This window comes from Manacus vitellinus, unplaced genomic scaffold, assembly GCF_001715985.3.
Source record: "Manacus vitellinus isolate BGI_N305 unplaced genomic scaffold, ASM171598v3 scaffold_5_pilon, whole genome shotgun sequence".
In the NCBI taxonomy this organism is placed as follows: Eukaryota; Metazoa; Chordata; class Aves; order Passeriformes; family Pipridae; genus Manacus; species Manacus vitellinus.
Genome location: NW_021940682.1, coordinates 16,736,665 through 16,757,761, shown reverse-complemented (window position 1 = coordinate 16,757,761; position 21,097 = coordinate 16,736,665). Strand labels below are relative to the sequence as shown.

The 21,097-nt window shown below is 42.3% G+C and overlaps 1 protein-coding gene across 1 annotated transcript in view; it reads right to left on the bottom strand.

Moving 5' to 3' along the window:
- Window positions 1-8,898, bottom strand: part of CACNA1I (calcium voltage-gated channel subunit alpha1 I) — a gene marked incomplete at its 3' end in the record, with an annotated part of 84,701 nt that extends 75,803 nt beyond the window's left edge. The window contains exons 1-2 of the mRNA XM_029963416.1: window positions 8,794-8,898; window positions 7,691-7,824 (exon numbers count right to left, since the gene is read on the bottom strand). Of these exons, the coding sequence (XP_029819276.1) occupies window positions 7,691-7,824; window positions 8,794-8,886 (227 nt within the window). The remainder of the gene's footprint in view (window positions 1-7,690; window positions 7,825-8,793) is intronic.
- Between the last annotated feature and the right edge of the window lie 12,199 nt (window positions 8,899-21,097).

Below are 21,097 nucleotides of genomic sequence, written 5' to 3'. Positions count from 1 at the left end.
TCAATACTGTCCAGGCGCCCAGTGTGGAAGCTGCATAAAGCACTCCTGAAGAATCAACTAGCCAAAAGGCAGAGGGAGTGAGAAGAAATGTTCTGCTCAATCTAAGGGACTATCAGGTTTGCCTGAGATCTTCAGCTGTATAAAGATGCCAGAAAATCCTCTCCGAAGGCTGTGTAACTACTCAGAAAGGATGCTTTGGAAAAGAAATGAAGATATCAGGAGAGCTGTGCTGCCATACTATAAGTGATATGAAATTTAAAAAGCATATTTAGAAAGGTTTTCCAGACCGGAAGGACAGTATTTAACCATGATGATGTTTTGAAACTAATCGTTTTTCTTATCATGGCAGATGTACTACACATTATAGACTTAGATTTATGTCCATTTCTGAAGAAGATGGACAAGAAATATTCAACTGAGCTCCTTAGTGGCACATTCTGGACAATAGGCAAAAAAGGTGATGGAGGAATCTGGTGATAAACTGCTGGCTTGACCAGCCACATAGGGCATGAGACTTGCAAAGCACTGGGCTAATCCTGTGCAGAAATATTAACCAGCATTTCATTAGAAGAATAATTAGGTTTTGCAGAACTGAGAGAGAGACACCAGTCAGGAGATTGTTAAATGAAAGAACAAAGGGGAAAGTGATGAAATTAGGAAAAAAGTTGGTTCTACAGAACCTCCATATCAAGAACAAAACTAATCAAGGCACTAAAAGATGTAAAGAGGAGAAAAATAGTGTCGTCTATACACCAGTGCCAGGGGCCTGAGTAATAAAGAGAATAAGAATTGTCCATTTTATGAACATAAACAGCCTAAATGACATTAGGGTAGCCTGCTGGGAAAATCTACATGAAAGGAATATTAAAATCAAGGATTTCAACCTAGCTAGGGAGGCTCAAGTGGACAGAAAGGGAGGGGGAGTAACATACTCTGTCAAAAATGGCATCTTCCAGTACAGAATCAGTGACAATTTGGAAATGAGTACTTATGGATTAATTTTCTGCCATATAAAGTACAGAATTCCTCCTGGTTGAGAAATGGAGCCACATAAAATTCAACAGATGAATACAAGGTCCTGCATCTGTGCTGGACTGACCTGCTGGCCAAGGATTGATGGATAGTGGTGCTGCTGAAAAGGACCTGTTAGTCCTGGGGGACAGCAGGTGACACACAGCCCATGCAAGGGGGGCTGATGATATACCAAGCTGCGCCAACTGGAGTGCAGCTGGTAGATGAGGGAGGGATTATTCCCTTTACTTTGCACTTGGTAGACCACATCTAGAATAGCGCGCTCACTTTTGGCCCTCTAACAAAAGAAAGGTGTTGATAAACTGGAGCAAGTTCAGTGGAGAGTCACCGAGGTGCTCAAGGGTTGGAGCATTTGGTTGGTGAGGAGATGCTGAAGGATGGGGGTTTGTTCAACTTGGAGAGGAGATGATTTTGGTGGGACTTAACAGCAGTTCCTTGTTACCTGTTAGGCAGTCACTAAGGAGATTAAGCCAGAATCTTCACAGTGTTACATGGCAGGAGAACAAGACACAATAGACATAAATCCAAAGAGGGAAAGGAGGTTCAAACTACTTACAATATACATCAACGCTGGGGTTGGGGTGTGGAAAGATGGGGCAATCTCCATCTGTGGTGGTTTTCAAGACTCGACTGGACAACTCTGAGCAACAACTTGAGTTTGCTGTTGACCCTCCTTTAAACAAGAAGATTAGACTCGAGACTCCACAAGGTCCTTTCCAACCCTGATTACCTATGATCCTCTGAATGCAATTGGGTATGTCCAGATCACACTGAAAAACAGACTGACTAGCTTCTCTTGATATTGGTCTATAAATCATAGAAGAAAAGCATTCTCTTCATCCATCTCTAAGAGTTGAATTTGGGCAATGCACTGGGGGTATCTAAATCTCATTGCAAGTTCCCAGCCTTACAACTCACAGACAACTGCATTCAAGGATGGAAGATATAGAGATTGTCTTTTAAGTGTTTCGTTTTAACAAAAAAATTATTAAAGAACTTAAACACTTGGTTACATATGTTATGTACAAATCGAGTAAGATCATCAAAATACTAGATATATTCTGTGGATTAGAGACCATATTCATGAAATTGAAACGACATAGAAACAGCCCTAGAAACATGGAGTCATTTAGGTTGGTTAAAAACTTTAAGATCGTTGAGTCCAACCGTTAATCCAACGCTGCCAAGTCCAACACTACATCACAAGCCAGTCACATCTACACATCTTTTAAACACCTCCAGGCATCAAACCAGACAGACTTCAATTCATGACATATGCATGACAGTCAAGCAGTGTTTAGGAATATTTATCAGGTATCCAAGAAGCTTTAATAGAGACAAGAAAGGTGAACAGGCTAAAAGGAGAGTACAACACAAGGGAAAGCAAAAGCAGCAACGTAATAGCAGGAGAAGGGAAGTTAATACCAATGAATATAAATTAGGAGATAGAAATTGTAGAAAAATCGTAATAGAACTGAATGAGCACATAAAACTGTACAAGTTAATCCCTGGAACAAGAAAACAGAATTGTCATGAACAGTGTAAAAAAGCAGAAAATGTCAATTAAAAAAAACGTTCTGTGAGGAAGGTCAGATGAAATATGTACACCATAGATCATAATGAGCTAATTTCAGCTCCAGCTGTGATCAAATATTTTAGGCTGTACCTAAATAGAGACACTGTAAGATAAGCAAGCCTGGAGAATTTGTTTGCAAAAGTTTTTTTAAAAAAGGCCAGAAAAGATCTGGACCAATACTGATGATTTTTGATTAGACTCAGAAAACTGGGAAAGCATCCAAGGGTTGAAGGAATTCTAATGTTGCACCAGTACACAGTGATCTCAATAGGCTGACTGGACTGATGCTCATCACAATACAGTAATAAAATTGCCAATATGCTGCTTTGATAGATTATGGATTAAAAGTGGATAATAAAATTAACCATAATCAACACAAGTTTAAGGAAAAATCGACGTCAAACTAATATGCTATAATTTTTTACGAGATTACAAGTCTAGTTCACACGAGTAATTATGTTGATATGGTCGGAATGATATGAAATCATCATGACATACATTAGCTGGAGACAAAAACCTGGCTAAGTAATGAACTCCACATGCAGCACTAAATGGGAACTCATTTGTGCACAGATGTACTTCTGTAATGCACAATTCTTGCCACTCTGTTCTTTATTTATTTATCACAACCTGACAGAAAACTAAAAAAAGTCACTGATGGATTTTGCAGTTGAAGTATATTTTTGGGAGAAGAGAAAAGAAATGAAGAGGACAAGTCAGTGATAGAAAAGCATGAACTGCTTTGGAAATGCAAATAATACACGTTCCAGTATTCCAGTGTGAAAAAATGAAACCAACATATATCTGGGGACAAAGTTTCCTGCTCCTACTAATTGGAAGGTTTTTTTCTCTCTTCAGAAGAGGAGACAGGAAAAAAACCCCAACGAATAAAGCTTGAGCCAATGAAGAAAGCAGCTGAATTAATTGATAGGGAGATGCCATAAATGACTGGATGGGATACCGCAATACTTGGCTGTAGGAACCAGGAAATTTCGGGCTGGAATAGAGAGACGATATTACCGCCAAAGGCACTGGAGCAGTTACACAGAGTACTGTGTCTTGTTCTGATATCCACCGCTTTTAAAAGCTGTTTAAGAACACTGAAAAAATATCTCAAAATGCTAGGATATCCAACATACCATTCCTCTCATCAGAGGCAAGGTCAGGTTGAGATTTGACCGCAGCATGAAAACTACATGGCAAACTCCACAACGATAATGGGGAGAGGTAAAGACAGGGCATTCTCTGAAAGGTAGACCAGCATCTCCTTAGCCATTGGACTCTAAGCAACAAGTAGTTAAGGAAAGATTTTGGGCATATTTTGGGGACACACTCGTAATCACAGTCATACCCTCTAGCAATGTAGTGAAGTCCTCTCCCCCTTAACCTACCTATGTACCTACCTACCTATTTACACAAGTAAATTGTATACCAGGACATGTTCCAGGAATGCCACAGAAGAGGGCAAAGACAGACAAAATTCCCACCATAGATGGTTAATTACAGCACTTGGCTCATGAGAGGCAGAACAACCACTCCCTCTGTGGAACTCATGCCCTCAAGGCTAGGGGGACACTTGGGCCAGTGACATAAAGGGATGATGTCTCCCTTCCTAGAGGAACAGTGGCATCATCTCCAATCACACTTGAACACAACTGTCTCACAGAAGGGTGAGTAGGAGAAATTGCTCACTCTTTTATTGCTGGAGAACTGCCTGATTTAAAAAGTTGATGAGTATAGGCCCAAAAATAAGTGACTCTTCCCTTAAATTCACACACATATAGACTCTGGCTGACATTTCCAATGTGATTAGTGTTCGCATTATCTCAACTTTCAACACGTAGCAGGCTCTCAACTTTAGGAAGCTGCCCTCTGAAGTTGCCTCAGATCAAGCTCTTCAAATGCACCCATCACTGTGGGAAACAAATGATGACAGACCAGACCTAATCACAAATGCAGGGGAAGAGGGACTCCCACCAGGACAGCTGGTGATGAGCACAGTCTTCTTGAAATGCCTGGGAACTTGCAACCTCCTGTCACCAACAAGCAGTTGGAAGTGGAGTATTGACAAGCTGAATCTGCAGCCCTGGTTGTTTGTGCACACAAGGGCATTGACATTCTTTAAACCAGATTGCCTTGCATGGTTTTAGGAGCTCTGAGAGGAACAGTGAGGTAGAGCGTTGACTTACAACTGTTGTTTTGGGTTTTTTCTAATCCTTTAATTAAAAAACCTGTTGAAGGTGGTTGGGGGAAGGAGTGTTTGAGAGTGGAGAAAGTTCTGATGATGTCATCTCCTATTGCCATGGAAACTGAACAGTTTTAGTGACAATGGAGTCTTCCTGCTTGAGCTGCTGGGTTGCGTGGGGAGCAGAGGCAAGCAGGGCAGGGGCACATTAGGAAATTCAGGTAACTAAAACTATAGCTTTTGGCTTTACAAGGAAGTGAGGAAAAAACTACAAATTATTGCCTGAATACATTGCTTATGTAGCCAAAACACCATCTTGGGCAATAGCAGCAATTGTTGTTATGCTCTTTGATAAAACCTACTGTCACGCAGTGAGCCAGAGGGAGATATCTCGGCTGCCCGGGAACGACCGGCAGAATGGTCCTTTGCCTGCACTCCACTTTTCCATGCTACAGCTTATTCTTCCAGCCTTTGCTGCCTTGGTGTTCATTTGGAAAGGGAGAAGAATGGGCTGGGAAGTACAGTCCTTGTTCTTGAAACTGAGAGAAGCTGTGTGTACTCTAGGCCGGGCATTACTTCCCAACACCACGGACATTTTCTTAAGAGTGAAGTTTATCACCTCCCTTGCAGAAAATGAGAATAAGACCATGAAAAGGATAAAGCTCTTAGAGAAAACTGATTAGCCTCTGATCAAGATCTAACTTACTGGCATGGAGAAAACATATAAGACCTAATGCAGGCTGTCCTCTCTGAGTCAGAACACTAAGGCAGCATCTGGACCAGCGTAAGCTGAAGCCATGATCCAGGTGTGGAATCAATAAGGATAAACCTTGGGGCTTACATTTCAAGTTAAATAAAAGCCTACAGTACACAAGGGCAAGTTTAAGCCTTGGATTTGATTTAAACAGTGCAGACAATTTTAATGAATTTCAAAGAATAATGAATTAATAACCACAAGCTTTTTTAACTCGAAATATATTATATAGTCATTAGTTCTATATAACTAAATGGAAAAATCTTTCTTTAGCAGAAGTCTTTTGAGATCAGATATTCTAATGAGATTACTATCATTTCAGCCTGACACCTCATGAAGACAATTGCATAGATATCAGGAAACAAATTTCTTTCCGTTTTGGACTTGAAGTGAAAAGTCCTCCACACTGATTATTTTATATCTAAGGAGTTGATACTAAGTCTCTTTGGCATTGAAAAGAGTTCAGATCTGAGTTTTTTTTTCTAGTACTGCTATCAGATGCACAAAAGAGCCTCTCTCTCCTCAAAATTCTGCCAGCAGTGGCAACTGAAGGAAATATGTAAATCAAATATTCTCCCTTCTTGTCTATGTAGTGTGGATTTCATTTATTTTCTGCATGAAGTACTTGAGCTCACCCTCTTTCATTTAACATTGTACCACTGATTTCATCATCTCTTCAGACAGCATCACTCACATACCATGCTTGCAGAGACACCAAGCAGAGCAAGACCTTGAGTTCCCAAGCCTTTTACTTCATATGAGTCTTTCTCCCAACACACCGCAGCATATCACCCACGCAGAGGAGCACCATGGGCTCCAATGTCCCCATTTCAAGCATACCAGTTCTTCCCTTTCTTCCTCAAAGGTTGCTCTGCTAGGGTCTTGCTTTCACTGCATCCAGTTTCCAGCAATTTTGCCAACAGGAGTTCAGACTAGAACATACAATGATCTGGTTTTTCTCATCGCCATGAGCTTTAACTTTAGCTCACAAGTCCTCGTGTCAGGCCATTTAAAATCAGATGCTAATCGCAGCAGGCTCAGCCACAAGAAAGGTCTTCCTATCTCACACATATTGTGTTAATTCAGAAAAGACTACAGCTTTCATCTACCTGTCCTCCTTTCATGCACTACCTGGCCAAGAATCAGCCTTCAAACTTTTACAACTGCACTGAGTTTGAAACTCTCTGCTCCTCCCAGAAGCAAACAATTATAAGCCCCTCTAGAGAGAATGACTTTCAAGCCTTGCTGTAGAAGAACTGTGTCAAAAGCAAATATAAAGACAGTGCTGCTCCACACCACAGGGGAAAACTCTGCAAAGTGAGCTCAAAATCACTGCTAGCTCAGTCAGCAATACTTGCACTTCCAGACAACGGTGGATGCTAGTAATTCCTCACTGGGAGGAAGAGAAAAGTGAGGGTTTCTCTCTGAAAGATATTTGCTTTTTTACAGTGAGAACAGCAATATTACATATTTATTTCTGACCTTTTTTTTTATTGTTATTATACCACAAGGCATTCTAATTGAAAATTATAATTCCAATAAAGCACATCCCACTGATATCAGAAATGGACATTTTGCTGTGATTCAAAAGGCAAATCCTGATAGACTTTCCACTTCATATGTGCAGAGGGGCAAATCAGAGCTTCACCATAGCAACTTTTTTGTAAAAAACACTCTAATGTCAGCTTGTCCTGATAGTAGTGTGGATAACCCTGGTGCAGTACAATGGCAAAAAGCCCATAGTAACAAAAATTACATTCCTACCTTTGAAACACTGCTGCTGGAAACAGAAACATTAGCTTCAGTTTGGTTCTGGTAAAGGTTACACCTCTTCTACTCAGACATTTTAAAAACAAAACAAAAAAAAAAACCAGAAAAGTTTCTGGGTTAGCTCTTCAGCTGGTACAAATTAACACCCTCTGCTGAAGTTGTGCTAGACAGATGGCTTCACATCAGCTGGGGAGCTAAGCTACCTTGTCTACTCTTTCTTCCATAGACTGCTAACCCCAGCATGCCTGATTCCAGTTCGGCAGATGTACTGGAGTAGCACCAGAGTAGAAACTTCCCTTCAGTTACATCATTTCTGTTCTATGCAAGAATCTAGTAAATACAGAACAAATAAACCCAGAAACTATCAACCTACCCAGCCATGACAATGAAGAAATCCAGGCGGTTCCAGGTATCTCCAAGGTAACACTTCTTGCCGAAGATCCCCAGGGCAACCATTTTTAAGACCATTTCCATGGCAAAGAAGATGAAGATGAAATCATCAAATACCTGCCAAACAGAAACCCAAGAGCACATCTGATAAGAGTTCCCAGCCTTTGACTTTAAAACCCAGAATGCACATAAATACAAATTTAAGTACTTCTGAAAATGAGTTAGAAGGGCTGGAAATCTTCTCCCATGCAGCCCTGGCATCACAGCTTCCTGCTGCTCAAGTTTGCAGAAGGTTTCTGTAGCTTCTTTTTCCCCTATAGGTGAAATAATTGATGCAGACTCAGAGACTCCTTAAACAGACTTGAAAGGAGGTGTTGGCTCAGCACCAGCAGGTCCAAATCCAGCCAGGAAAACACTGTTCTTCTGAGGTCCCCCAGGATGGGCTCCTCATCACCCTGCTGCAAATAGCTGAGCTGAGGACATAGTGCAGCTTCATGCAGAGTTTGAACAGCACATACTAATCACAGATAAAACCTTCAGATATCTGAAGGTCTTAGCCACAACAATACTATGAATGACATCCTTTGCTGTCACCTTCTCTTTGGGGAAGCAGCAAGCACAGCTAGCTGGATGTACTCATGGCCCTTCTAAGCATTCCTCTTATTCCCTCTTCCTTTGAGCATCCTAAATGCCACAGTACTTGTTGAATCAGTAATACTCTTGGCTCCTCAGCAGAGCAGTGAATGCAATGGGGGCTGCTGTTCTCTCCTGCCTGCCTCTTGCTGGCTGAGCTCTGAGCTATATATCTTGTAACTGTCTACATCAGGAAACTCCTGCTTATGTGCAGGATCGGGAGGATTAGCAGCTGTTCTGTATTGCATGGTCACAGGTAGACTTCATTCTCTTTCTCACCCTATTCCTCTCCTCAAAGCAAGCTTTTGTCACTTTACAAAAGGATAGCTTACTGCCAGGGACAATCTTGCCAACCTCTCTGGGAAGGTATTGCCCACACGCTGAAGGAAAGCATGCGTGAAAATTTGTGACTTGGACCGAAACACCATCACAACAAGAAGGAAGACCACTTACCTGCAAGATTTTACACCTGTCAGAAAGGCAGTCCATATCCTCACATGGCTGGTACATTCCCAGGGTAACGCAGTTCAGCAAAATCACCATCATGCTGACACACTCGAACCAGGTGGAAAAGAGTCAAGGAAAACCGCAAAAGCATCGTGACTGAGACAAGCTTGCTCTAGGCTTGGGGTAGCAAAATAGGAAGATTAAGGGAAAAAAGTGTTGGAAGGCTGATTCATTACATTCTTACATTTCCCCTCCTCAGTTCATCTCTACTCCACTCCTTCATTAAGCCAAAACTCTTTTAAAAAAGGGAAAGTAGAGGTAGTACAGAAGGCCTAAGGCATTTATACAAGTCAAATTATTGCTATGCTTAAACAGATGTTTGCTCCTCTCCAGTTGGTTTGCTGAGCCTCTCCCCTGATTGGTTTACTGAATTTTCCAAATACGTGGAAGAGACTTTCCATGGTGACCTGTACCAAAATGCATCAAAGACCTTTAAGATCTAGGGATCTAAATTAAAATGGATAGACTGATGTCTATTTAATCCTGGCGATTATTGCCCTTCTGGGAAGCAGGTACAACACAAAGCTAGAAGTCTCCCTCTAAGAAGAACCTGGGGGTAGAGTTTCCAGTGCTCCATCTGGTTATTCTGCTTCCAGCAGTAACCCACTATGGATAAAACTCCACAATGTGCCTAAGTTATTTAGTAACTATGGGGAGAAATTGTGTTTCTGACCCCAGCTGGTGATCTATTTATGGCCTAAAGCATGAGGATTGATAGTCCTTATAATTGTTTTCTCAGCTACACTTGTATCCCTGCAGATGCTTTGCTTATTCATTTGAATCCTTTGTTGATAATCTTGCTAAAATATCTGCTTTGATAATAGTTGGCAGCCCTGAGCTACATTGGCTAATTATACTTTACATTAAAAATTGTTCCCTCCTATTTATTTTTAATTTGTTGCCTTTTAATTTCATCAAGTGCTACTTCATTTATATATTAGAGAAGAGGATAAAAATGGTGTATTTGTCTGACCTTTTCTGTGCTTTCCACACCCTCTATCTGCCCTCTCTTCACCATCCCTCCTCCTTAAGACTGAAGGAGTTTTAAGGTCTGATAGACGCTTGTCCAAGAACTCATTTACAGAATTTTAGCTCTGAAAGTGGGCACGTGATACTTTTCCAGTGTTCCCCTTGAGACCTCCAACCTCTGGCAGAACCATCATTCTTGGGTATTTTACATACCTCACAGCAACATATCTGCCCAGTTTCCACTGTCAGACAACTTTCTTCTATTTTTTTTCAGTAATGAAATCCATGAAATTATCCACTTAAAATACAATCCGCTGAGCGCATCCTTTTTCAGTCCTTGTAGTACTGCATCTAAAAACAGTGGCCTGTATCTTTGATCACTTCTGAAAGACATTCAGCAACTATGGTTTGTTCTGAGCAAGTCTTCCATGCTCGTTCTCTGACAGTGATTTATGACTAACCTGTACAATCTGATCAAAAAGATTATTAATTCTTTCTTTTCTCCCCCAGCTGTTTTTCGGTGAGCTACATTCAGTTGCAAAATCAGACAAGAGCAGGGCACTAGTTCTACCGTACCAATTATGCCATAAGGTGATTTCAAGAATGTGTTATCACTATACCTCCCAAAGTTTATCCCAAGTGCTGTACAAAGCAATGCACATGGAGGCCACCCTTGATGTAGGCTGGCTTCAAAACCAGAGACCTTTTCTGAGAGGACTGTGCCAAAAGGGGGGCAAAAATAAAGTATTTGCCCTCAGGGGTCTATATAACACATCTTCAGCTTTTCGCCTTCTCTCCCTTCCAAGTTTCTTTAATGATCTGATCCAAAGTCCAGGAAAACAATTTGAGAGGTTTCCATTAGCTCACACAGGCTTTTCAGATAAGACTGCAATTCTCCTCTGGACTCTTCAAAATCTGTTTGGCATCATCATTCACAGAATTACAGAACCACAGAATGGTTGAGGTTGGAAGGGCCTCTGGAGGTTATTTTGTCCAACTCCCCTGCTCAAAATAACATCAACTACAGCAGATTGGTCAAGGTCACATATAGTTGGGGTTTGAATCTTCAAGTATGGAAGCACCAGAACCTCTCTGGGCAACCTGCTCCAGCATTTGAGTATTTACTCATAGAAAAAGTGTTTTCTTATGTTTAAATAGGACATCCCACTGTTCAGGCTGTGCCCATTGCTTCTTGCCCTGTTACTGGGCACAACTGAGCAGTCTCTGTCCTTTGCTCCTCCCATCAGGTATTGATACACATGGATAAGATCTCCCTGAGCCTTCTCTCTACCAGGCTGAGCAGTTCCAGCTCTATCAGTCTCTCCCTTTTTCAGGAGGTGCTTTGACAGTTGCTGGAAAGGCAGCACCAATGAAGTGCTGGTGAAGGGAGCAGTGCTGAAGGACATTCTACAAGGGGCCAAGAGTGTCAGAGTGGGCTGAGCCAATGGTTGCAAAAGTCCCTCTCCCTAGGCATAAAGAAGTCAAAAAATGGACAAAACCAGGGCTTTAGAACAGCCCTGGATGAAATTAATACATAAAAAAGTGGAAAGCAGGAATTGTTTTAACAGCCAAAGTGGTTTTTTTTATTCTTCAGAAAACATGGCACAAGAGAACTGAAGGCAAAGAGTACTACTCTTTGACTGCAGCCAAACTCAGGAAATTCAGGCAAAGGGGCTGAAAGTCAGGAGTTTTTACTTAATGCAGATCTACATGTCTATGCACATGCTTTGGCAGTAGCACTGTATGGATGGTGAGGATGGTCCCGTGCCCCTCTCACGCCTCTTGCAGTGTCCCCCCCAATAACATGCAGACCAGGGCAGAGTGCCTTTGGGCAGCTAGCAAAACCCCAAAGCACAAGATCTGACCAGTCATAACAAGTGCTCCTAAAAAGGTTGAAACTTGGGCCAGATGTGCAAGGCCCTCATCTTCTTGTTAAAAAAGCTGTGGCCATCTATACAATTTCTTCTTCCCTGCCTTTGGGATATCAGCTCTCAAAGTTTGCCAGCATTGTCTATGCTTTCCAAGGACGATGCTGGATTGCTGGCCATTCCCAGGCTATCAAAGTGATATTAGGAAAAGTCACTGCCCTACTGCTTTCCTTTTGGAGCAGTTGGGAACCTTGAAAAAACACATCCAATCTGCAGCAGAAAGGAAGAAAGTCCAAGGAGAAAACCTGAGCAGCTCCTGCCCCAAGTCAAGAGGGGTTGCTGCCTGCTTGGGTTGGTTGAGGGGGTAATTAGAAGTACCTGCTTCCTTCAATCCGGCTGCTCTCAACCGTAGCTACTGCCTCCTGTCACCACAGCAACAGCCTGCAGCCAGGTTTATCATCTTTCTCTTGGTGATGCCTCCCCTTTCCCACATCCCTCACCCCCCTCCTTTTCCCCGTGCCTGAGCCTGTAATTAATTGCAGCTGCTGACAAAGCCAGTCTTCATAATCTGCATCATTCAGTCAGAAGTTTCATTATTAATTAACTTCTTTCAAAGTTTAAATCTACTAATTACAAGCAAACCCATGCACATGTTCTCCCCACCCCAGCCCTTCCTCACTGCTGTTCTCCCTTCCCACAGTGTCACTCCCAGTACCTTTCCCCGTGAAATTTGAGGCCTCCAGCAGGTTTTAAAAACTAAAAGAAGACACACTCAATTTCTGCCCATTCTCGTCATCTCCTCTCCTTGGCCACCAGAAGGTGCCTCAGAGGAAGGTACCAGAAAACCTGCAGCAATCTGCTATGTTATAACTTGCCCTTAAAGGGAGTGTTTTCACCTAACAGTGACAGTTCACAGTTGATTCAAGCCCTTTCAGATAAAAGAGTCATGGCCCTCATTTGAAAAACAGAAAAACAATAAAAAGTATTTCCTGACTCCTTTTAACCATGGACTATTCTCATTGTGCACATAAATATCTCCGCCTTGTAAAAGTCCTGTTAAGCTCTTGGTTTCAGTACTGTCTTGTGACATCAAGATCCATATCTAGGTTAACTATATTTTGACTAAAACACTTGTACTGTAGTTGGTGCCTACCTGTGGCAATAACACTTTTCTTTGCTGCTGGCTGCCATCCCTGTCCTGCACCCTGAGCAGGACCTCACCTGAGCAGCTGCTGGCCAGTCCACTGTCTTCCAATGGACAGGGCAAGTCTGGGATGGAGAGAGACTCAAGAGGGATATGCATCGCCAGCACATGCCAGGAGAGACCCTTAATCCACTCCAAACCATCCGGCACATGCCAAAAACCACAAGTTGCAAGACAGTTAAGGTGTTTCTGGGAGCTGGACGTATTGTGGTAGTGCTTGATAACATGACTATATATAATGGAAGATGATGTTCGAAACAGATGATAGGAGACAGGCAAAGCTTTTGGGCTCGATTCCTGAATGACAAATAGCAGAAGCAACGTCTGCTATGTTGGAGCTGTAAATAGCTTGCACTTAAAAAACTGAGTACAACAACATTCTTGGGATTGGCTTTAATCTCTATTTTCTATCACGGACAAAAATACAACAGAGCAAAATAAAAAGTACTTTTGGGTCCCCTCTGCTTTTTCTCTATCATCAGCTGAACGGTAAGAGTACAAGCAGGCATGAAGAGCTCCCTACTGGCTGGCAATCCTGAAACCACAGAAAATATATAAGCTTTACAAGCATGACAATCCCTCAGTCTTTCCTGTTGCTGTCCACAAACCACTCCTGGGGTCCTTGTGCCAGTTAAGATCCTGAATATCTCAGACCTGGTTCATCTGCAGTAGAAATGCCTGAGAAGAAAGCGCTTACGGCAAAGCAGAAAAGCCAGCCCTGTGGTATGGCTAATCACAGTAGAACCCGCTCCTGCCCCAAAATGGAGAGAAGAGCAGTTCAGTCACTGCAGTGGAAACGTGAAGCCCCGTGCAATGCATCCCAAACACCAGCCAGCCATCATACAACTCCTTGTGGCCTCCTGCCTCTGAGCTTGTGCCAGGCAGGCTCAGCTGAGGGCAATGTGCAGGTGAAACGTCACACCTCCATCACTCCTCTCTGCCTCCCCTTTGAGCCCTACCACTCATCCTACCATCCTTCCCACCAGTTAAATGGCTTCACTCTGTCATTCCAGTCTGCAGTGATTACATTTTCTTTCCCTCCTTTTTGAAATGAGCTAAGGACAGAGCTGTGTTCCTTCCCTACTTTCCTCACCTGCTTTGTGACTGTCCTGCAAGGAGCCAGGAGGATGCTGTACCTGCAGTAGGACAGTTGATGTTTCGTTTAGAGTGGAAGGAGTGATTTCTTATAAAGATCAGAGAAACAAGTAGCTCCAAGGAAAGGGGTGCTCATTTTCTCTACCTCATTGCTTTTGTCTTTTGCAAATGCTCTCAGAGGCAAGTTTCATTTTTTGCCCCCTCCTACTTTTTCTTATCACCACTTAGCTTTTGTGGTTCTTTCTATGCTGATACATAGGAGTTTCATTGTCTTTTTCTACAAAACAAACTGACAGAATCAACAGGGTTCTTTCTCTTCAGCCTCAATCTGCTAAGCTAACTCACTAGAAAAAGTTGAATGTAACACTTAATGTTCACTCAAAGAAAAATACCTCTCAAAATGTGTTTGTGTTCAAATAGATCAAAACAATCAAAACATTTCTCAGAACAAAAAGCTTTAAAAATCCTATTTTGGAAAGACTGGAGCATTTCGGCTTTGTCTTTTTTAGAGCAAAGCATTACAGAAAAAGGTTGGAGTTTTTTGACCTACATAGAAGACTGGTTTTGAGTTCTGAGTCCACTGGAAATCAAATGCCAACATCCAGCATTGCAATGCTGGGGGCTTTCATGGTGGCCAAGCCACAAGGGGCAATTTATAAAGCCTTTTTGCAAGTACTCGAGATAGACATGCTCTAGGTGTTCCCATGTCACGTAATCTTGTACATGTTTGCTTTCATCACATCATCGTTTACACATTCCTCTCATGAAAGAGGAGCAACTGAACTTTAGACACCTGCCATATGCATCACTAAGGTCTTCAAGTCTTCAATAATATTGATACCAAAGAAAGGACTTTAATGCTGCCAACCACAGCAAGACTTATATGTTGATTTGAGAGGCACTTTTCATGGCCAGGCTTCGCGAACGAATATTTGGGAAGGGCTCTACCCACGTTTGTTACAAACGCGCTGGCGGCTAAAGAGGCCAATACGAGACAGGTACATCTGGTTGCATGAGAGGCACTAGGGAAGGTTTAAATAACTTGTGATGATGTTACTGGGAGGCAGTATGGAGATTTTAAATATTTGGCAATGCTTCTATGTTTCTGCCATTTGGAAGGGACTTTCTATCAAGAACAGATTCATTAGAAAAGAGAAAGACTGTTGTATCCATGTTAAATCAGATAAACCCCAACAAAACAGAGCACCATAGGTCAGCCTCTCTGATCTAACTTCCAAGGACTGCTCAGAAAGTGGGTCCTGTATGAGGCTATAATGGGTTTTGGCTGCATAGCTCAGTTTTCATTAGGCTCTAAGTTTTATTTGAATTAAAGTCAGTTGTTTCTTATGCACCACGTCATATTCCCCTGCAGAGTTTGGCAAGGATGAAGATGGCTTTTGAAAAGTTTTGTTAGGGTTTTTTTTTATTATTAGGGAAACAAAAACTCTTTACATAATGATTTACTTCAGTTATTCTAACTGGATCCATTAAAATCTCAAGTCCAGTAAAACCAAAAATAGAAAAAAAATTTCTGTCAGGAAAAACATACAATAAAGATTAAGAAGCTCAGAAGGAATCTGAAGAACAAATAAACAGATGTATTAACACAATGAGACAAGTCTTCAGATATTCCAGAAACAGGAAGACAATGGGAGATCTCTGACCTAGTGTAGGGCCACAAAAGGCCACAGTAGGCCCCTAATCAAATGGGAGGTTGCAGGGAGAAAGCAAGGCTTCTTTAAGATGCTCTTCACCACAGCAACCCCAGGACTCACTGGTACTAAAACCAGCAGAAGTTACACCAAGAATTCTAGTTGGCTGTCACGGTACCTGGATGGATATAACTTGGTTTTCTAAAGCAACCTGGTGTTTTCCTCAGAAGAATTATGCAGATCCACTGCTAATTATTCAAATATCTCAAAAATGCCATGCATCTTCATCAGTGCTGCTACACAGTCCTGCTATTAATGATTACCTCCTGCCTGTAGCAGCTGAGCCCCAGAGCTTCTTGACTGATAATGACCCACCTCCAAATTGCATTTAGCTTTCAGGGTACAACAGAGCATCTGTTTAACAGTGTGTATCATTCCTACAGAGCTGTTTACTGTAGAAAGCATGGAAAAAATATAGTACCTAGAAAAAAAACCACCCAAGAATCTTTTTTTAGGTCAGAAGAAAGTAATTACCCAAATTTAAACTTAAGCAGGGTATTAGAGGTAATGACTGTTCCTGGAGAAAGAGCTTTTTAATATCCTCAGATGGCTGGGATTGTGGCTGCCTGTCTTTCTTGCCAGGAAAGCAATACTCCACCATGCTGTGGAACCAGTTCAAGACTGACTTGAGGAATCACACCTCCCGCTGACTCCCAAATGGTGCCTCCTGCAGCATTCTGGCTCTGCCTTGGAGACTGCCATCCAAAACCTGACCCAGCTTCACATTAGGAGCTTCAACAAGGTCACAGTATGAGGCAATAGGACTGGAACATTATTGTGCTATATGACAAGTGAAAGAATTTTGCTCCAAAATCTCCTAGTCAAAGTAGCAGCTTTAGCAGTTGCTTCCTGCTGCAGATGGAGCTGTAGGGGTAACATATCAGAGAAGGACCACCTGAGGAAACCCCCTGAACCACAAAACCAGGGTCCAAACTTTAAAATCCTTACTGTTTACTGGTATTTCACCCAGCAGAGGCAATTCTCTACTGGCATCAGTGGCAAAATACAGACCTTAGAAGAGTTAGTCTTTGATTTTGGACTCAGTTGGACCTCTGCTCTAGAGAAGAGCTGAAGTTGGCAGCCAAAACAGGAAGGAATTTGCAATCCAGGAGTGATTTGAATTAGTAATGTGCTCCAGAGTGACAAAATCTGAATTTGAACAGTGTAGCTGAATGCTCTGATATATATATATATATATATATATACATATATATATATGCCCCATCATATATGACCCCAGGAAGTGACATGATCAGAGAGACTGGTGGAGTTACCATTCTTAAACCAGAGCCTGAGCCATGGAGGTCGGGATGAGCGTTGACTTTTTATCAGATTTAATCTGGATGTGGTCAAGCTTACTTGGTGGAAATTTCCTTCCAAAAATGTAAAAACAGTGTTTTGAAAGGAAAAAAAAAAAAAAGGCCAAAATATCTCCCAATCCTCCCTCCACTTCATTGCCCTGCCTCCCAGTGACCCCATCCAAAGCTGTGTAAGTCTTCCTTAGCATTTGTCAAACTAAAGCAACAGTCCTGACATGTTTGGTGGTACTGAAGTTCCTTCTTTTGCCTTCATGTCATGATAGGTTTGAATGGGGTCTTTATCTTGACCGGGCCCACTAGACATAACCACTAAATAAATACAGTCCCATAATAGCAGTGTTTGTGTGACCCAACTTCAAGAAAGGGAGAGGAACAAACTAGTGAAAATGCATTTAGGAGGGCAGGGAAGACAGAAAAAAAGAAAAGCCTTGCTTTTATACCTCCCTATTGCTCCTAATGTTCTCTGGTTTGTCTGGGGTTTTTTCTTCTGCCTTGGCATCTCTCTTCTGCTTTCCAGATCTCTCTTTCCCCACTCTACCAAAAAGAAATGCTTAAATATTTGGAATGAAACAGCATAAAGAGGGGAATAAGTGTTTCTTCAGGAACAAAAAACAAAGGCCCAGGTTTTAGAAGACGTGCAGGTCCTTAAGAATGCAGAGGAACATTTTGGGACCTTTTACAACATATAGATCCCTGCCTCCCCACTGACATTGGTGAGACCAAATTGTCCCCCTCAAACCTACAAGATGATCTCTCTGGTAGCTCACAAACTCAAACAGGTGCAAAGAGGACACACATGGAATAAGGACAGTTGGCTGTAAAGTGCCCTGCAACATCTAAAGCAAGGTCAATTCCTTCAATTTCCAGCAGAGCTTTCACCTTCCCAGTAAAAGGTTATCTTCTTATCTTACACTTTTTGATGCTTTACAGGTGTGGAGTTTGTTCTCTTGCTGTGGGTTTAAGGCTTAGCAGGCCTTGGGAAATGGTCTGTGGGGCATGAAGATATTCCAAAGAACCTCCTGAAACAGGTACTGCTGTGCAGCTGCCTGTCAACTGCCAGGTTTGGAGGACTGGGAGTCACCTCCCCAAGGTGAGGGACAGACAGGTGGAGAGCAGACAGATGTGGGTCCTGGATACTGAACTTTACTGCAAATACAAGGAACGATGGAACCATTTGTCTTTGAATAAGAAGCTGTTTCTATGGAAAGGGAAAAGAGCAGCAGAAGCCTCACCAGCACTGAAGGTCTAAAGCCCACTTAACACTCATTGTGTTCCTGTTCCTTTTTCTTGCACTCATCTCTCTGTTCATAATTGCTGTCTTTCTAGTCCATACTAGTCTTCAAATGTTAAACATTACTTTTTCCACTCTCTGCAACTTCCCACCTATCCTTGTAAAATGTCACACGAGTTCAAGCTGAGCTTACAGGGACGTACAACTCAAATATCTCTGAAGGGAGTACAGAGCACCTTTAATAAAAGGCCATCTTGCCTTACAGGAATGTGAAGATGACAATGAAAGTACAAAGGACAGGTTATGGATCTTCTCACAGTTTTAAGAGGTGTGTGTGCCCTTCTGCACAGGGGCTCTGCTCTCTGCAAGTGTCATGGCAGTACCCTGTACCCCAGCACATCACTTGGTGAAGGATGTGGAAGTGAGCACCTTGCTCTCCCAGACAGCCCATTTCCAAGGCTAAAATGTCCTAGAGGGTACTCTGACTCCCTTAGCAGTACTGCACTGGAGGGACATAAAGCCACTTTGCCTTTCTCCCTTCTCCCAGGTAGGTGACGCTTTCAGTGGATGCAGCCTCACTAAATCCTATGCTTGCTGCTTGGCTTAGCAGGCTTTTCTGATGAGTGCTTCAGTACAGAAAAGAAAGTCATGTGGTGACAAAGCTTTGCAGCAAAGTAAATAAAGATTAATTCAGAAGTGTAGGGAGTGCTCGGTAAGGTCACTCAGAAGAAATTGCATACAGTCTAAGCAAAACATAGGGCAATAACAGAAAGAGCTGGGTATGAGTTCCTGTTGGTTTTTTCATTATTGGCTGTAATTTAAACAATTTTCAGAATTTAAGTTGCCACCACCCCATATTTTGAACGCACATTTTTCCCCTAACAGTTTTTATTTTTTGAAGGCTTGTAGCTGGCCCCTCTACCCTGGTTCCCAGAATATGCTGCAAAAATTGGCACTGATGGCCTGCAGGACACGTGCCTGGAGAAAAGACTGATTGCAAATGACTGAGCCAATCTGTCTCAGCAGATAACTGGAAGCTAGGAGCTTCAGCCAGCATGCAGGATCACAGCAGCTGCTGGAACCTCCTCGAGGACACAAATGGGCTATGGATGGACTCCTGAAAAGGAAGGTCCTGTTGTATCTGTGTGACAGAGATACCTGCGAAGGGTAGGAATGATTTTCATTATTTAAGCTTCTCATCTGAGGAGGAAAAGGGACCCTGTGGTGCATGAGCAGATGTGTCAGCACTCCTTGTACATCTGGTCTCTTTCTCTTCCATCCCTCCTCTTATATCCTGCAAAGAGCAGTCAGTGAAAATGAGATTATCTAAATTGTATAGTCCTTTCCTTCCAAACGCTGTGTAAATTTTCATTAAATTCGCTAAATTAGCACATATACCCCTTAAGGTGCATAAATACTTCACCTTTGTTACTGATAAGAAGGCAAGCAGGAGATGAGCAGGTTTTTTAAAAGTGTCCCCTGGTTTGGGTTTTCCAATGCACGAGCTTCACAGAGACTGGTTTTCAGGAGTGTGTAATACTTGTAATTTCTAATACAGCCAACAGGATTTGTGAAGCTCCAAGTCTCTGGCTCCCAACATCTCAAGTCAGATGGCAAAAATCAGAGTTCACTTAAAAAAAAAACAAACCAAAAACATTACCCAGCAACAACACAGTAAGTCACTGCCTGGGACTGCATTAAGATTCAGGTGTTCCTGACACCCAGTACATTTTCACTGAAGACCTCAGCTTTCTGGCTAGTTGACAGATTGCACCATGCCAGGGAAAGGAGCCAACGTGACTCATGCTCAATCACTGCGATGTCGACAGTATTGAGTGCTGTTTTAGGGGGAAGTTAAATGCTGTGAATGTGCTAAGCATTATCAATATTAAAATGTTATTAGTATTATTTATGAGGTATCTCCACGTGTCCTAGATGATGGTAGCCAAGATCAAATTATGCAAAATGTTACATAAACATGCAGTATAACATGCTGCCCGCTCCAAAGAGTTTTTAATCTAACCGAACAGGACAGACTAACGATGCATTATGATCCCTGCTTTGCACACAAGAAGCAAGAGCACAGAGAAATGAGCGCATTTACCCAAGGGCAGACAGGAGACATGGGGCACAGCTGGAAACTGAGCAAGAGTCTCCCAAATTCTTTTCCAGCATCTTTGACCTAAGATCATTCTCTATCTCAATTACAACTCCATTTGATGAGGACAGTGCTCACAGGGACAATGGCTCTCCCATAGATCTTTCCTGAGAACAATGGGAAAAGTGTCAAAGTTCCACTTTGTAGAGGCAAGTAATGTACTGCATATAGATTACCATAAGTGTAGGAACCCCCTAGGACCCAGAGAGGTCTCTGGCTGTTCAGGTGTGCAGTGGATGGACAAGCAAGAGCCAGAATACCTAAGTTCTCTACCTCCATCTTCCATTGATACCTTCACTGGGACCTCAAGATAAAATTCAGCCCGTAGATAGTTATGATAATGTAACACCTAAAGCCAGTCTAAAACCCAACACACCTTTCTCTTTTTCCATCTGCCAAAGAATTTGCTACCTCCCAAGGGCACTCCAGGTTTCTTTAATAAAAGTATGCTGTATCATCCTGTGTAAGCACAAGTTGTCAACATGCAGAATGGCCATCTCTGAAAAAGGCAGCTCCTACACAGTGTGTTGCTAATAGCACAGGCTAGCTAAAGTCTCCGTCATCAGTATAGCAGAGTTCTGCTGCCTCTTTGATGTCTTTCTGCCTGTTGTATTCATCACCTCTCTTCAGGTTTAGGACTGGTACCGCATTTGTATTCCTCTGACCTATTTGTTTTCATATAGATTCAACTTCA